An 18,178-nucleotide genomic window follows, 5' to 3' on the forward strand; every position below is an offset into this window, starting at 1 on the left:
TACCTGTCAGAGCATCAGGGCCAGATTCAAAAATCCTAAGTTTAAAAGGAAGTTCATGGTGTTGATACTAAGAAAAGCCACTGATAACTCACTACACAGTAATAGCTATTCTCTCCCTCTGTCTCTCTTCCTGTGTCTGCCTCCCTCCCTCTCTCTCTCCTCACCTTCACTTTCACTCATTCTTTTTCTCCCTCATCTTTTTATCTCTGTCTCTCCTGAAAATCTTAAGAGAAACAGAAACAAATTAGAAAGTCTTAGTAAATGAAAACAGCTTCCTGGTTGTGCTGGAGCACTTGTGGTTAAGATCTATGCTTATGACCATGATAACCCTGTAGATATCTCATTTATGCAACATTAAATTCATTTTTTGTGAGAGCAAGATGAGGTGACCTTCCTGAAGGTGACAACTAAAGTAAAATTCAAACAATTTAAAGGAAGATGGACAGGACAATTGGAGGTTCTTTTAATTATATGTACAGCCAAAATAAAAATAACGTGTTATGTTATGCAGCACTGCTTACCCATTTATAAGTGATATTTTTTAAAAATTCTTGATTATAGACTATGATATATAAGTATGTATTTATAATAACTTACAAAATATAATGTAATTTTCTTGATGCCTTTATTAATGGCCTAGGTGAAGCAAAACCATACAAAGTCTTGGTGGTCTCAATAAATTCACTCTCTGTCTTTGAAAATTTTTTGCTAAGTAGAGAAAAGCTGACAATATTTAGAAGCCATATTGTAACATTCTCCTCCTTTGATTCTGTGTCAGATTATCAAAATGTATGAAAATAATACCATGGTTCTCCTCTGTGAGGCTGGTATGCTTCTCAGAGTTAAGAGCTGTGCTTTATTTGAACAATTCTCAGAGTCTAAAATAGTGTATTTTATGTAGTAGGAACTCAATATTTACTGACTATTGAACTAAACCATTATCCAGTCTAAATGTTTCCAATGTGAACTCTGGAAGTGCTATCGTTGTCACACAAGCTCATATCACATTTCATTCCCATCACACAACACCGGAAACAACTGTTTGCATTAACTAAATCTGGGCCTAAATGAAAGAATGTTAATTTCTCAAGGACCCACAGAGTAGAGGGCCGAGTTGCAGTTAGAATAATTCTAGAGCTCCATTATTACTTTCAAACCATTATTCCTCCATGCTAATGTAAAAAAAAAAAATCCTTGTTTTGAATTTTATATTATTAAAGAATATACTCCTCTACCTTCTCCCACCCTACTTCACTGTCATTTAATAATTTGCTGGTCATTTTCCCACACTAAGGGAAGACTCTGACCCATGGGACTCAATCTTCTCTTCCTGTCTATATCTTGTTCCACCATCATTCTATTTTACTTCCATGTCTATCTGGAAGGCCTATCCAACATTTTAATCTTAGGGTATATGGACTTACTCAAATCTAGTTAACTTCAATTCCACGTCCCAATTCATACCATGGACACCTTTCTGACTTTGCTATCATCTGGAATGGCACCACAGCTGGAGTCCTAAATTCCAATCCTTTACTTTCTGACTATAATCTCTGAGCCCTCGCTTCCTCTGTTCTTGAAACATTTTCCATATCACAATCACCCAACCCAAGATTCAAGATTCATTTTCTTCTCAGCCTTCCCTGTATTACTAAAGATTTCCTGAACTTGCTAACTCAATGTATATGCTTAGTTTTCACAATAATACCTCCATTCAAACTCTTGTTCCTTAAGTTCTAGACTCTTATGCAACTGGGCATGAGACTCCAAGTAGCTCCTCCAAATGTATCTCAAATTTGAATCTAGTTTCAAACCTGTTCTTCAGTCCATACTCTCTGTTTTGTGGATGTTGACATCACTAACCATTGTGTTGTCAATCAAAAACTTGATATATATTTGGATAATTTTTCTATCTGTCCAAATAGTCAGCAGGTTCTGCCTATTAACCTGAAAAAGATCTTGAAATTCACCTTTTTATCTTGCTAGAACCACATCATTTCACCAATAAATTGTCTGCTGTTTTGTTTTTTGGGTTTTTTTGTTGTTCGTTTGTTTTTACTAATAGACTTTATATTTTTAGAGCAGTTTCAGGTTCACAGAAGAATTGAGCAGAAAATACAGAGTTTGCACATAGCCCTCCCCACCAACACATATATACTCCCCTACCCTCAACATCCCTCATCAGTGTGGCATATTTGGTACAATCGATGAACCAACATGGATACATTATTATCAACCAAAGTCCACAGTTTACATTAGAGTTTACTCTTGATGTTGTACATTCTATGGGTTTTGATAAATGCATAATGACATGTAGCCACCACTACAGAACCATACAGAATAATTTCATTTTGCCCTAAAAATCCCTTGTGCTCCATCTATTCATTCCAATAAATTTTTGGTTGGTATCACTGCATCCAAACCATTCATTCCTTTCCAACTGATTACATGTAATCAATGACTGCCAGCCATTGTCTTGTCACGGAATACAAAGAAAAAGAAATGGTCACCACATCACACTGGGGCACAGAGACAAGGCTCTTCAAGGACAGATTCTTCTCCGACCAGTGTCAGCCATCTTAGGCCCTTCCCAACTCTAACTGTTGATGAGAATCAACGTTTCAGTCCACCTGGGCCCCTTAGCACCGCACCAATGTGCCACAGGAGACCAGCGGGAATCTCTGCCAAGTCTAGTGGGATTTTCCTCAGCTGCTATGATAGTTCTGTTACTCTTCTGATCAATTATTTGCCAACATAATACATTACCTCCACTTCCCTAAATACCTACTTATTTTTGACACCTGCATGCCTTTCCTCTTATTGTTTTCACCACTTGAAGCACACTTTCCTTGGCTAATTTGTTCCCACCTTCCAAGACTTAGTTCTGCTCTTAACGCCATAGCAAGCTTTCTCAAATTTCCTTCAAGGTCTCCTTGGGTTCCAGAGAATCCTGTGCTTAATTTTAGAAAAGCAGTTGTTGCACCTTATTTTAACTTACTTGTACCTGTTTCTTCACCACTGCTCAGTGAAGCTAAAATGAGAGCAGGTGTTACCCGGCATTTACTAAGCTCAGAATCTCACCCAGATTCTAACTCTCAGAACATGACTTCAAAATGAATGAATAAATGAATGAATTGATGAATAACAATTTCCTTTATCCTTGACAAAGTAAACTGAAACACAAATCTCATTTTTTCTCTTATTCTTTTAGGAGTCACATCACTTCATTTGGACTTCAGTACTTATTCTGTCCTCGACATTGTGATGGACTCTGGAAGGACTCAAAAGTATGAGTGAGGTATCATTCTCCTCCTCAAAGGCCATCACCAATTGACAAAGGAACCAAATATTTAAGCAAAAACGCATTATAAGACATATAATACAATCTCTCCCTCATTCTTGTCTCTTTCTACTTTGCTGGAAAATATACCTGGGATTTGCAATTTGCAAACAAATAAATAGAAATATATAAGTTCCTCTATCAGAAGAATTCTGAAGTGGCCTTCTCTAACTTCTCTCAATGTTCTTGCTCCTTTCACCTTTATATTTAAGCTTCTATCTTTACAAATCTACTGATACCACCCTTTATATCACTGATGCTCTACCAATGGCCAAATTAAGAATGCATGAGTCAACACTTTGGCAGAGTTTGGCATGGCCTATCCCTGTGGAAATGGAATTCAGGCTTTCTGATTGACGCCAGTGTCTCTGGGCTGCAAGGACAGGCTCTTCAAGCCTGGAATACAAACTTCTGAGGAGTGGGCTCCAGTTGGCTGGTTCTGATATCTCTGAGGTGGGACACACACAAAAACCCAGTTCAGAAAGCACTGCAAAAGCTGCAAGTTTTATTCAGGCATGGCTATGAACAAGAACTGAATATGCATTTCTAGCATAAAAAAATGACACGTTTCTTCTTCCTCCTTCAACTTTCTAGCCTCCCACAAGTGCTCCATATTGGCAGGCCCTAACCTAGAAACCCGTGATGGAGGAGGAAGCCAGAGCCTGCAGAGCCGCAGAGAGATACTAATGTAACAACCTGAACATCCCCGTCTGCCTTCAGACACTCTCTAAGACTTCTCTTCAAAGCTTTCATGAGCTTCCACATCTTCAACTATCAACATGCGGGCTGACTCAGCAATCTTCTTACTTTCAATTACTTCCTTCAAACTCTGCCTCCACATGGTGAATTACTAGGTACATTTCCACTTACATGGTCTCCACCTGTCCAAAACCGAGCATCTTCTCAGCAAGCCAATCATCAAAAGTCCTTTTTACATAAATGCCACCATATTTTTTTCAAGTCAGCCAATATCCTACCACCTCCTACATTTGCTGTTTTTTCACCTGCGTATCACACCCATTTATAGCAACAGTCTCTGCTAAGTCTATATCCTCATTCCTGTTCCATCACTGTCTCATCACTTCCCTCTGATGACAAAAGCAGGGTTCTTTTTGTAACTTATACCTGCAACTTGTGCTTTCATTTCATTTCATCCTACATGACGCTATCTAATTAATCTTGCTCCTGCCTATCTGAGCACACTGCACTCCACAGAAATTGTTCATGTCTCCCACTGCTTTACAAATTAAGTGTAAACTTTTCAACTGGGTCTTCATGATACATCCAAACCTACACTCTCGGCTTTATCTCCCATTGTTTATCTGTATTATTAATATGAGAGCACATTTAGATGGAAATTTGAAACAGTAATATAATTAAGAGTAGAATGTCTCCACTTTATATTACTAAAAGCAATAAAATCAAACCACAATAGTCAATACACCAAAAAAGTAATAATGATAAAAGTAGAAAGGTAGTATCAATACAGAAAGCATTAAGCAAGATGACAGACACAAGGACCAATAAAACTATCATATAAATTAAATAAATTACTAAATAAGAATAGATTGAAAAAGCAAAATCATTCTAAATATTGCTCTATAAAGGTTATAAATGCACATATAAAAAATAAGCCACAATATTTGATAATAAAATGAAATATTAGATTAGTCTAGCAAGAAGAGCAGAGGTTGATACTTTAACCTCAGAACAATGCATAGGAGAGAACTGTGTTTATATAAAAGATATTAAGGCCATTTAACAGTTATGAGTCTGTATGTACTGAATAACATGACCTACAAATATATAAAGTAAAACCCACATATTAATTCACTTAAGAAATTTCAACATACTACCAATAGACTGCAACAAACAGACTAAAATATAGGAACTTTAATGTCATAAAAAGCATAATTTGGTTGAACTAAACACTTCATTAATTTATTTGCTCACACATTATCTATGGAGCAAAAGTTTCCGTGATTATGTTTGATAACCCAGTGCAAATTAAACAAAACTATTTAACAGAAATGTATTTTCCTCTTGCTTTATTAAAGCATAATTAATAAAGTTAAATATACTTAACACGCAGAATGTGACGACTTGATGTATGTATACACTGTGAAATGATTACTATGATCAGGTTAATTACCACATCTCCATCACCTCGTAGCTATCTTCTTGTGCATGTGTGTGTATGCTAAGAATGCTTAAGATCTACTCTTTAGCAAATTTCAAGTACACAATATAGTGTTAAGTATAGTTGCTGTGCTATACATAAGATCCTCAGACATTACTGATCTTATAACTGAAGGCTTGTACCCTCTAACCCGCATCTCGCCTATTTCACTTATCCCCTTACCTCTGGTAACCATCATTCTACTCTGTTTCCATGAGTTCAACTTTTTTTTTATTTTTTAAGATCCCACAAACAGTAAGATCATACAATATTTACCCTTCTCTGTCTGGCTTATTTCACTTATTCAGCATAACGTCCTCTAGGTTCATCCATCTCATTGCAAATGGCAAGCTTTCCTTCTGTCTCATGGCTAAATAGCATTCGCTATACATTTTTTCTCACATTTTCTTTATTCATTCCTCCATTAACAGACACAGGTTGTTTCTACATCTTGGCTATTGTGAATAATGCTACAATGAACATGGAAATGCAGATATCTCTTTGAGATACTGATTTTGTTTCCTTCTAATGTATAGAGAAGTGGGTTGCTGGATATAAGGTATTTCTACTTTTAATTTTTTGAGGACTCTCCAAACTGTTCTCAATAATGGCTATATCTATTTGCATTCCTACCAACAATGTAAAAAGGTTCCCTTCTTTCTACAACTTGGACAAAACTTGTTATCTCTTATATTTTTGATAAAAGCTAATCTGACAGGTGTGAGGTGATAATTCATTGTGGTTTTGATTTGCATTTCCCTTATGATTAGTGATGTTGAATACCTTTATTTTTTCATTTATCTGTTGGCCAACTACATGTATGTCTTCTTTGGAAAAATGTCACTTCAGGCCCTTGACCCTTCTGAGACTTTCTCATACCTTTTCTATGGATGTATCTGCTCCATTCTTCTGGTTCTTTCTTGGGGGTGGAATTTTATTTTTCCCTTTGTTTGAGCACACCTGGAAGGCATGGACTGGGGTCTCCTGTTTGCATGCTCAGCCCTGAAGCCACTTTTTAGATGTGCAGCTGGTAGTGTAATTCTTAAGATTATATGCCTTCTCTTAAGCCTGCAAAGCCAGCTGAGTGCTGAAAGCTACTTATTTCCTTTTCCTAGGGCAATGCTAAATGCTCAGGTTTGTGTGCTTTCTCTCAATCCCGCAGAGTTGGGTTGGTTTTCTGTGCATGCTCAATAGCCATCTGCAAAGGCTGACATTCACTGCCCATGGGGTGCACACAGGAGCTGCTCATGGGGACACCGTGTGAGAGGGAGATGCTCAGAGTGCTGAGCACACCCATGGGCCAGTAGGAAGTGTCTACTGGTAAAGCACCCCTAGATCTAACAGGCAGGCCTCCTGATGGAATCTGTATAGTAGAATACACATCACCTTGATGTGTTCCAAGCCCTGGCTGCTGTGTACTTCTCTCTCCCTCAGTCATGCAGCTCACTGTGATATTCCGGACGGGGTGAGGAAGAAGCGGGCCTCTTGGCTGCACCCCACACAGCCGGGGAAGCTAAGCACGCACTCACGCGGACTCACTTTCACCCCGCAAGAGAAATCTCAGAAATTGCAGGCTAAGGGGGTTTCTTTTGGCACTGAGTTCAATGGTTCCTTAGGGGAGAGGTGACATGGGTAAAACAAAACTTCCTTTTACCTTGTCCAGCTCATCCTGTCTCAGGATTCCCTGCTTGATGATGTGCCAGAATTGCTCCACTGAACTCTGCCCTTCTGTAAAAGTGCCCTCGCCCACTAGTGACTGTCAAAATTGGATTTCTTGAGGAAATACAGTAGGAAACTCCTATTATACCACCTTGCTGGACATCACTTCTTAACATAAATTTAAACAATACCCACTACCCTGTTCTCACAACCTATGGAAATGAAAAAAAATCTTATAAATAATGGTTTTACTTATTTATTGCCTTTTTCCCCTCAAAAAGTCTCAAGGAAGCTAAATTCCCTAACCTGGGACTAAGTCAATGTACAAGTAAAAATATTAAGTGAAATCACTATATATTAAAATGGCATTCAGAGAATAGCTGAATATTATGAGTAAGAAAGAAAAAACTATTCAACTCAAGTTGCTAAAAAAAAAAGAAATAGGAAATAAAATTATGAAAATCAATCAAAGGGAATAATTAATAAAGAAAACAGCTAAAATTAATGAATTAGAAAACAAAAATAATTAATCTTCCTAAATAAATCAAAATGTGAAGTTTGTGGAAAAACAACCAAAGGCAAAAATTTAGCAAGACTAGTCAAGGAAAAGGAGAAAGAACAAAAGGCTAAGGCTAATTCATGAGAAAGCTATAACTGCAGAAGCAGAAGAAATGAAACTAACCATGTTTCATACAGCGGAATGATAAATTTGAAAAACTCATTAAAATGATCTTTTCTAGAAAAGATAACATTCAAATATTGACTCAAAATCAGAAAATATTAATTACGCAAAACCCAAAGAAGATACTCACTAAATTTCAAAATGTTTTTCTTCAGAAAAGAGGCAAGCTCAGGAAATATCTTTTGGGAGGCAATTCACTGTGACATTTATACACTTCTGTGACAGTTTTTATCCAGCACTACCTTTCCAAAATTGTTTGCATAGAAAATGTAATGCCTTCCTGTGGGGTAAAGGCTGGGCAAGTTTGCTGGATGCTCCCTTATAAAAGTGGGGGTTTCCTACACTCCAGGTTCATGAGCTGTGATAAAAACCCTTTGTGTATGTAGCATCCACCTGGACCACTTTCACATTGCTCCCATGAGGCTTGGAGCCAAGGGGGACCTATGCAAACATGAAGCTCACACAGCTGTTGCGTAGTGAGCAGTGAAGTCCTCTGCCTCTCACCCAGGAGTTTCGTGTCTTTTGCCAGCTCCTGTGAAGCAGTGACAGGCTAACTTGGTAGCTTGCAAGTGAGGCAGAGTCTCTGACTTTCCCCATATCTTGATAGTACCATGGGAAGACTTCTCAAATCTTTAAGTAACTGAAATGCCTCACACTATTTAACATAGAAAGAAAGAAGAAAACCTTTTTATTTCATTTTTAAAACTCCAGGAAGTCTCTGATACCAGTATCTTAAAGTACAAAATAGAAGAACTGTAGACCAATAAATGTTTAGCATTAAATGGTTGCAAATTGAATCCAGTAATGCATTACAATTTTAATAAGGCATAACCAATTAAGGTATACTTAATAATGCAATTTGATATTTAGAAACTCATACTATAATTACTTTAATTGATCAAAAGAGAAAATCATATGTTTATGCTATTACACTACAGTAGAAGGAGGCATTTCAAAAGTGGAAGACCTATTAGGAAATTAACATTACTTAGAGAAATCATAATTCCAAAATGCATTTATCGATTATTATCACAACTATGTAGAAAAATATCAATGTATAGAAAAACTGAAATGGACTATAGCCAAGTAGTTGTAATAGATGATGCTAGGTAGTTGGAGAAAAAAGCTAAAAATGTGATTGATTGCTAGTTCAAAAAATAAAAATTCTCTTCCAACTTCATATATGGTGCTTGAATGTAGTACTAGCAGCAATTCATGAACATGTCTGTAAGACATAACATGCTGCTAGAGAGAGATGCAGAAAGAAGAGAAGCTTGTTCTTTGTTTAATGGATCATGCTCTAAGTAAACATTAAATTTATATTTGGGAATCACTCACACACATGCTATATTTTTCCTTTATATTCTAGTGTTACTCTCTAATGATTTCCAAGTACTTGAATTGTCCCCAAAGACAAAATAAGCTCTCTTTTCCTACTGGTCCTCAAATCAAAATGTTCATTTCTCAAAGAGCCACAGATTTGAACAAGTTGTTTTTAAAAAGCAATATAATGAACCTAATGAATATTACCACATGTGATTAACTGGCATCTAATCCTACTAGAATTATTTTTAAAAGAAATATTAATTATGCAAAATATGTTCTTAATTTTTTAAATTTCACGCTATATTAAATCTTTTGGTGGCAAGAAAATCATTATGAAGGCAAATTATTCTTGCCTACGAGATTCATTGGTCAGTCTTCTAAATGTTTCCAATGAAAACAGTTATTTCCGACTATTGAGATCAAAGAACACATAATGTTTTTTATTTATAATAACACCTAATATATCAGGTCAGTGAGCCAGGAACTCAATCTATTCTTTGTAATTTGAGTGTTGTCACATATTCAAGTCTTTTTTTCACATCTTACGTCTTCCTGCTGATTACATTTTTAAATTGAAGCTAGGGTCTTGGTATCCAACGTTAAGTGCCCTGAAAATAGTTGTCCTCATAAACTAGTTGTGTAAATGAAGAAATGGCAGGTGGTCGATAGGAGAATAATTTTTTTAAGTTGTATTAATCTTTAAAACTATCTCAGATTAAATTTGTTTCTGGTTTCTATTATTTCTGAATCTAGATGTCCAATGAGTTAGTGAATCACTGCCTCTGTATGAAGCTAAGAATTTATCACATGAAAAGGTCAAGAAATGATTTAATAGCCAAACTTGAAACCAGCAATGGACAAGGGAAGACGTATTTCCTGACAGTAGGAAATATGAAGAAAAATAAAAACTAATAAAGAACACAAAGTATTGGGAGATTGTCTCTGCTAATGCAAATTATAGGCAGTTAGTAAAAACTCAATGACATTCAAGAAATCTATCATTTAAAGATATCCTATATGGGGGGCGGGGGGTGGAAGGGACAGACTGGGATTTCAAAATGTAGAATAGATAGGTAAGATTATACTGTATAGCACAGGGAAATAAAAAAATTTAAAAAAAATAAAGATATCCTGTAGGAACTGCTTACTGAAAAAGACTGAATTTAACCCCAGAACCACACTGTAAGTTATCTGAAGCTTATGTATATTTTTCTTTAATTATTTTATTAGCTGTTTGTGTTTCTAATTCCATGGTGTGTTTTCTTGCATCCTTAATTAATTCCATTGTGGCTTTTATCAAGTTTTTTAATAAGCAATTCCTTTAGATGATCCGTAATTGTGATCAATTCTTTTGTCCAGAGGGGACACCTCAGATTATTAATGCCACATTTATAATAATGCCTAGTAATGCTCATTTCTTTCTGGGAATGCTTTACATGATATATACTTAGAAATTTTAATCTCATACAATTTCTAAACAGGGATAAGACTAGGTTTTCTATGAGGACTCACACTGTCTTTCCACACTTTAACACCAATAACTGATTATAATCATAGATTGTGTCACTAACGATGAGATATATCAATCTCCAAGCTTTTCCTGTTCAAACCACGCTTCTGATCGTATAAGGTGAATGCATAACAAAGAGTTATCCAAGTGCTGATAAGAAACAATTTCATACAAATTAAAGGTTATTTGAGAAGCATTATTATCTCCAGCAGAATACTTAATTGCTAGACAGCAACAGACAATTTAACCATTTTCACCTAAAGGGAAAAGACTAGATGGTAAATTTCTTATGTATTATCAATGAGAGAGAGAGAGAGTCAGCTTTTGCACACAGCATGAGTACGTGTTAAAGTGTGAGTCTGGTGCAGTATGGAAAGCTATCTCTGGAACACTCCTGCTTTTAGTCACTATCATGCATGTCGACAGCAAAGTTACCCCCAAAGAAGCAAATGTTCATCCATTTAATCATTCAGTCATTCAGTGAGTATTTACTGAGTGCCTCCCTTATGCCAGGTATAGTTCTGAGCTTTTAGGATACAGAGAGGAATGTGGAAGAAAATTTCCTGTCCTCATAAAGAATATATCATTTTAGCAGGATGTAGGCAGACAATAAACAAGTAAAAATGAATGAGCAAAACAAGTTCAGATAGAGACTGGTGCTAAGAAAAATACCTGAGACCATGTGATGTGTCCAAGTGGCTGGCAGTAGGTACACTTCAGAACAGGAAGGCAGAGACAGCTTTGGGATGAAAAGAAATACACCTCTCAATTACTGAGAGGCTAGTTATACAAGATTTTTTCCCTTCATCTCTCTCCTGCTGACCATATTTTGCCATTTCACTAATTGTTATCATTCCATTAAGACGCTGAAATGTCAATCAGTAAATGATTATTTCTCATTTGTGTCCCCACTGTGTCCTCAACGCCAGTACAACTGGAAAATGTGGTAGAATTCAAACAACTAATTCTACTGTTGTGATAAAACATGAGGTGGGGAATGATGCTTAAGTCAGTAAGTAACTTAAATCTCCTTGTTTTGAGAGGAGCATTTGAATCTAAGCTTCCCCAGTCCATTCAGACATCACGTATCTGAGGTTCTGCTATCCAATTTCCAGAACTCCTCCAAGAGGAGGCAACACTTGTTGCCACTAGATGGCACCAATTATTTTCATATTTTTAAGACAAACGAAAACCCAAACTTAATCCTATGTAACGGCCACATTTAAAATAGAAAAATGTTACTTGGCACCATTATTAATAAAAGTTTTGTTCTTTTCTTAATAATTTTCTTATTGGAGGGGATCACAGCAATAGCATTATAGACGGTATCTTCATTCACTCACATACATGTCTATTTGACGTATATTTGTTCTACATGATCTTTTTAAAAACATACTAGTAATGTCTTTGAAGCGTTAAAAGAAAATTGAATATACTGAATATCATAATTGACTATATAAATATCAGAATCAAAAATATCTGATTATAAAACAGTCCAAAAATAATACTTACCTTAATGTTTGCCAGGGTTCTTTGCCTTATGCTAAAGAGTGTTATGTATCTCTGTTCTTCTTCACAGAGTCTCTCTTCACAGGCTTTTTTCTCACTTACGAGGTGATCAAACACAGCTTGTGCATGTTCCTTTTTATATCTCATAGTTATAAACTGGTCCCTATGAAGAATGAAAAAAATTGCATTTGCCACTAATTAATTCACATTTAATTTCCTAAAATACACTCATGATACATGTGAAAATACCCAATACTGAAAAATCCTAGAACTGAATGGCAGTGGACAAATCCCCTAGTCCTTTCCTTTGGCTTACCTCCATGAGCTACATCTAAGTGATCCAGGTGGGGGACAATTTCTGGAGATTTAGTGGGGTCTCTTGGCTGCCTACCCAGTGTGCCTCTGTTTTGTTGTCATTCCAAAAGGACTCCCCCTCCACGCAGCATGTAAAAGCAAGGGAACGTTCTGTTTAGGTTAAATCAATCAGCACAAGGCTAATTATTCACTAGTAAACATACATATTAAACTAGCCCAATAAGATGAAAGGCAAGGTGAACAAGGAAGTTATGTCTTCAGATTTGCTGACAAGAGCCATTGTGGAGAGAAAGAAACAAAACATGAGTACCTGTGCTGAGCTGCTCAGTCGACCCTGAAGCTTACCCTACTGAGAGGCCTCCTGCTACACGAGACGGTACGCTTCCCTACTGTTTAAGCTGGAGTCTGAATGTGTGCTTCTGTGTGTGTGCATACACGCCTTTGTGTATTTTGTCATTTGCAACTAAGTACATCCTGACACAGAGGTAAAATTATTTTTATGGGGCAATCAGAAGTTATATTAGGCACTATACTAGTAGAAAAAGCATCAAAAACTGCTTAAAACAATACTGCAAAAATAAATATGCTTTAGAAATAACTACCAGAGTTGATCAGCAACCCAGAATCCAGAATAACCAGAGCTGCAAAAGCTCAGCACAGTCTTACGTTACCCACATTCGTTTTCATCTCTACTGGTATGGAAAATTGAATCATTTGCACAATTAGCTATAAAGGCAGCAGGACTAAAATTTTCAAGGGGCTAAAATGTTTTATAAAATTGCTTTGGATACAGTATCTCATTTAATACAACAACAACTCTATAAAAAGAATAATTATTAAAGCAATTTACAGATGAAACCCCTAAACTTCAGCACAATGAGCTGGTAGAAGCTAATTAGTAAATGACAGAACCAGAATTCAAATACAGCTCTGAGTTGCTCTGCTTGATTCAGTAGTTCAACACAAGTACTCATTTTTTTTTTTATCTCTCTCTCCACTATGGTTGTTATTAGCCAATTTGAAAACATGACTCTGGTCACATTTTTTAGATGAATGCCTCTCCTTTTAAATGGCATCAGGTACTCCCTTTCATCTGTCTTGCCCCTGTTTGTTCCACTTCATCATTCATACTAACAACATCCAAAATTCTTATGTGATGTTCTATAGGACTACTCACTAATATGGAGTTGACCCTAGTGAAAGCAAAAGCAGATTACTCCTAGCACGGTCAATCTGCAGTAATCTTTGTTCCAAACCTAGCGTAGGAAGTCAACGTGCACAGCTGAAAGAGCACACACTTCGGGACAGGGCAAGCGTAAACTGGAGTAGCTCTGCCACTGATTAGCTGTGTGATCTGAAGGCAGTCATTTAACTTCCCTGAGCTTCTGTTTCTTTGGCAATCATGTGGGAATGTTATTACATGATTTAAAATTCACTGAGAATTGGACAAGATAAGGTACTTAGATTGCCCACAAAATGCCTGGCACATTAGGAGGTCAATTAATGTTAGCTTTACACATTATCCATTATCCATTATCACTGACATTGATATGACGTTGCCCATTATCACTGTCAATTAATAGATTTGTTTAAAAAAAGCCACAGTCTCAGCTATTCTTTTTCTTCTTTTCCAGTAGGAAGGCAGAGTTTTGTCAAGTTTAGAGAGAGAACTGGTTCACTAGGACATGGTGACCATTCTTGCCTCAAAGGCAATATACTCTAGGATGGAAGAAAATTTAAGAATTGAAATGGTAGGAATTCTGAAGAAAAGCATTTCATCAGCTCCTGAATTAAATCTCTGTAAGTTTTGTGTGACTTACATAATTTTAGACTTATCCCTTTGAGCCCCCCAATATTTTTTACAGATATTAAACAATATGGATAAATATTTTTCTAAGTAAACAACATGTTTCCTTGCTTTCCTCACCTGGTATACTGAGTATGACTTAGCAATTTTCAGATAAAGCTGTATGATAGTTTTGAAAGTAAGTTTTTACCCTATGGTGATAGCTAAACAAATCCTCGTTGAGTGCTTTGACTTGACTCCATTAAGGTACATGGTATTAGACTGTGCATAACTGGTTTTTTTGACACTTTATCCCTCAAGTGCTATGATTTTCCTAATGCTGTATTAGCCTTCTGTATTTAAATCAAACCATCCTAAATGTGACCACCACATATTCTTCTAGCAGTCCTCTAAACCCTGTTCTCAATGTATTACAAAACAGTAAGTAAGAACCAAGAGGAGTAAAGGAAGAGTATGTGAGTTCTAAGTGGGGGTTTATGGATACACTAAGAATCTTAAAGCCTGGTCATTCTCAAAGTGAAAGCCTTACTAACCGTTGTCAGGTACACCCCAGACTAATGAGGGGACTGTATTAGAGGTTTCTGAAGACAGTAAATGTGAATTTCACAAGGCGTTATAGAATATCTATTTGTAAACTCTTACCTCAAAACTGTTATCAAAAAAGGTTGGGTAGAAAACTATACATTATTAACTATGTTATATAAGTGAGAAACACTGAAATTAGTTGGAAAGATTATTAATTTCATAATGAATAAAAATTCTTACACTTGGAAAAGGAGAAACACTTGAATTATTTAAATAAGAATAAACCCAGAGGAGCAGTGAAAAATTACAGAAATTTAAGATTATGTTTTTAAACCAAAATTATCAAATGTCACATGTATATTTCACATCAAATTATAACACAAAATATGGATCATTTTAAGAATTTTAAATATGGAAATTTGACCTTATCTCTTTTTAAATAATAAACATTTAACATTTTGATAAATTTTAAGTACTTACTTTAAATGGTCAAGTATCTGATCAAACATATCCTTTTCCTTTTGTTTTTCTTCTAACTCCTTACTCAATTGATTTATTTTTGTATGATAAATAATTGTTTTACTTTTAGTGGTCTCCATTTCTTCAAAAATTACTGAGCGTTTATTCTAAAAAAAATTCAGAAATATTTTATGTTAAATACTGGGATTTTTCAAATCCTTGCAATTTAATTGGAACACAAATATGTTTGGCCATGTGAACAACTAAAAGCAAATAGCAACCTCTTATGTATCAACATAAGTAACAACTGAGGCTAATGTTCTTTTCTCCATTGTTACATTTGATGAGACTGTAATTTGTATTTCTAAATATTCCTTAACACAGAAGTAAATAACGAAAATGTGATTTAAAAATATTTCCAGTGGTCTACAAAATTTTTTCTTTTTGCTATTTTTTTAATTAAGTTCTGATTTTACTTCATTGGGATCAATAAAAGTAATCTGTATGATATGACCAGTATAATGTAATGGTTAAGAGTATGGAGTCTGGTGCCAGTGCCAGATACAGTGAACCTCAACACCACCATCAACGAGCTATGTGAAACTGAGTAAGTTAATTAAAAAGCAAGGCATCGGATTCTTCAGCTGTAGAGTGGAGATAATACCAGCACACTCACTCTTCATAGGGTTATCATGAAGATGAAACTAGTTCATAGGAGCACTTACAACAATGCCTGGCATATAAAAAGCATGCAAAACATTAGTATCTGTTGTTATTACTATATACATTATTTTCCTTGGTAATTTTTTTAATACTTCTTTTGTGGCCCTGTACAGAGCAAACATTATTTAAATGATATGATCATACCTCTATTTCAAGGCCCACATGCTGTCCACCAACAAATCCTACTGGTGCTACCTTTAAAATGTATCCACAGGATAGCAAGTTAAAGACAATGGATTATCTCTGCTTTCCCATATCCAACGATTCTCTAAAGGTAGAATGTTAGATGTGAGGATTTTCAGGAATTAACTACTTCTAAGTTGGAAAAAGCCCTGACGCCCTTTGATACACAGCCATTTGTTCATGCTGTTTATACACCAGCTTGAGGGTAAAATTTAGATGTCAGACATTAACAAATGTTTCAATCTGTACACTGGTCTCGTCTGCAGAAACATGGCACTATCTCTAGGTACTACAATTCCTACCTCTACTTTGTAGGAAAGGTAATGAGAGGACACGCTAGATGAGCGGGAAAGACACTGTAAGAGAGAAAATGAAGACACAGAGACGTGTGTGTGTGTGTGTGTGTGCGCGTGTGTGTGTCTATGCACGTGCAGAATCAATGTAATTCAAGCATTTGCTGGAATAGTTTTCATTGACATAAAAAGGTTATAAATCCAAAATTATTTTTTGATACTAAATTTCTTACCTCAGTTTCTATTAGTGCATCCTGGGCTCTTTTCCCCCTTCTTCGCAATTTTTTCTTTGTTTTTTCTACATTCTTTTTCGCATGATTTTTCCTCTCAATTACATCACCTAGTATCTAGAAGACGTTTAGAAATTAAGATGTGCAGCAGTTATAATCCAATTATCTTGGTTTAGGTCAAATAGTCCCCAAGTGACTATTTTAATAACAACAATATACATTTGGTGTAAAAGGAAAGGATCACCACACATGAATTACAAAAAACATACTATGATATCCATAATCCCAGTATTAGATTTGAAATACCTGAGAAAACCAAAATCTAATCAATTTTAGCTCAGTAATAAAAACTAACAAACTCAACATAAAAATTATAAGTTTTCATCACAATAATTAAAATATTTTAACCAAAATTAAAACTCTAAATGCAAACTGCCAGTAATCATTACACAAAATGTATGAAAACTTTTTCTTTCCGAGAGTTTATGCTAAATTGAGTTCTTATGATTTACACACTATTAAAAACAACAAAACAAAAATAATTACTGAACTACAAGAAGGTATAAAACAATGGCTATTATAAAATAAGAAAAAATAAAATTCATTAATCTTTTCTGGAATTCATTATCATATTCAAATAATTATAATGGAGGTTTTGATGCAATTAATAAATTCCTATCATTAATGTAAGGAGGAGCCATTATTAAAATCATTTATCTCACTAGGTGTTAGAACTGGCTATATATCCATTACATGAGCGCTAGTACAAGCATTTAGAAGCCCTAAGTAGTGTACTCAGAACTGGTTGTTTCCATGGTTTACGGCCTCGTACAAACTGCTTCATGCAGTTTCTTACGTCTCTGCTACAGATAAACTCTCTCTTGCCCATTTCAGAGAGATGCTTTGAAGATCAAAATAAGCTTTCATAATAGGAACACTTCGTAAATCACAAAAGTTTTTAAAATCAAGATATTTTGAAAATCATTAAAGAGTAAGAATATAAAGTTAGATCATCATTTGCAAAGAAGAAAAATCCTGGTGCCAGAATGGCCCAGATGAATATATGTATGCCCTCCTTGCGGCTGAGGACAAGAATGTATGATGCCTACCACACCTTCTACTTCTCCAGAAGACTAATGATATGATGTCTACATATTTTTCTACTACATTTTTCTTTGGGAAGGGCTAGTAATATCAGTTACTGCCATAAACCTGTTGTTTTGAAAATATTTTATCAACATTCGCTTTATTTCTCATCCTAGCTGTCTTAACTTCATCTACATGCACCAAAAGTTTACCATGAAAACATCAAGATACATTATATTTTATATTTGAGTAAACATAGCTTTAGCATTTTATTAACAAGCAGCGAAGATTTTGAATTAAATTTACTATACTGAGTGATCACACCAGATAAATCTCTTCTCACCCATTTGAA

At 35.5% G+C, this 18,178-nt stretch overlaps 1 protein-coding gene across 1 annotated transcript in view; it reads right to left on the bottom strand.

The window, feature by feature from the left end:
* CCDC178 (coiled-coil domain containing 178) overlaps positions 1–18,178 on the bottom strand; it is a 257,715-nt gene that overhangs the window by 166,419 nt on the left and 73,118 nt on the right. Inside the window, 3 exon segments of the mRNA XM_010946961.3 lie at positions 12,209–12,368; positions 15,333–15,478; positions 16,744–16,857. Of these exon segments, the coding sequence (XP_010945263.2) occupies positions 12,209–12,368; positions 15,333–15,478; positions 16,744–16,857 (420 nt within the window).

Source organism: Camelus bactrianus, chromosome 24 (assembly GCF_048773025.1).
Source record: "Camelus bactrianus isolate YW-2024 breed Bactrian camel chromosome 24, ASM4877302v1, whole genome shotgun sequence".
In the NCBI taxonomy this organism is placed as follows: Eukaryota; Metazoa; Chordata; class Mammalia; order Artiodactyla; family Camelidae; genus Camelus; species Camelus bactrianus.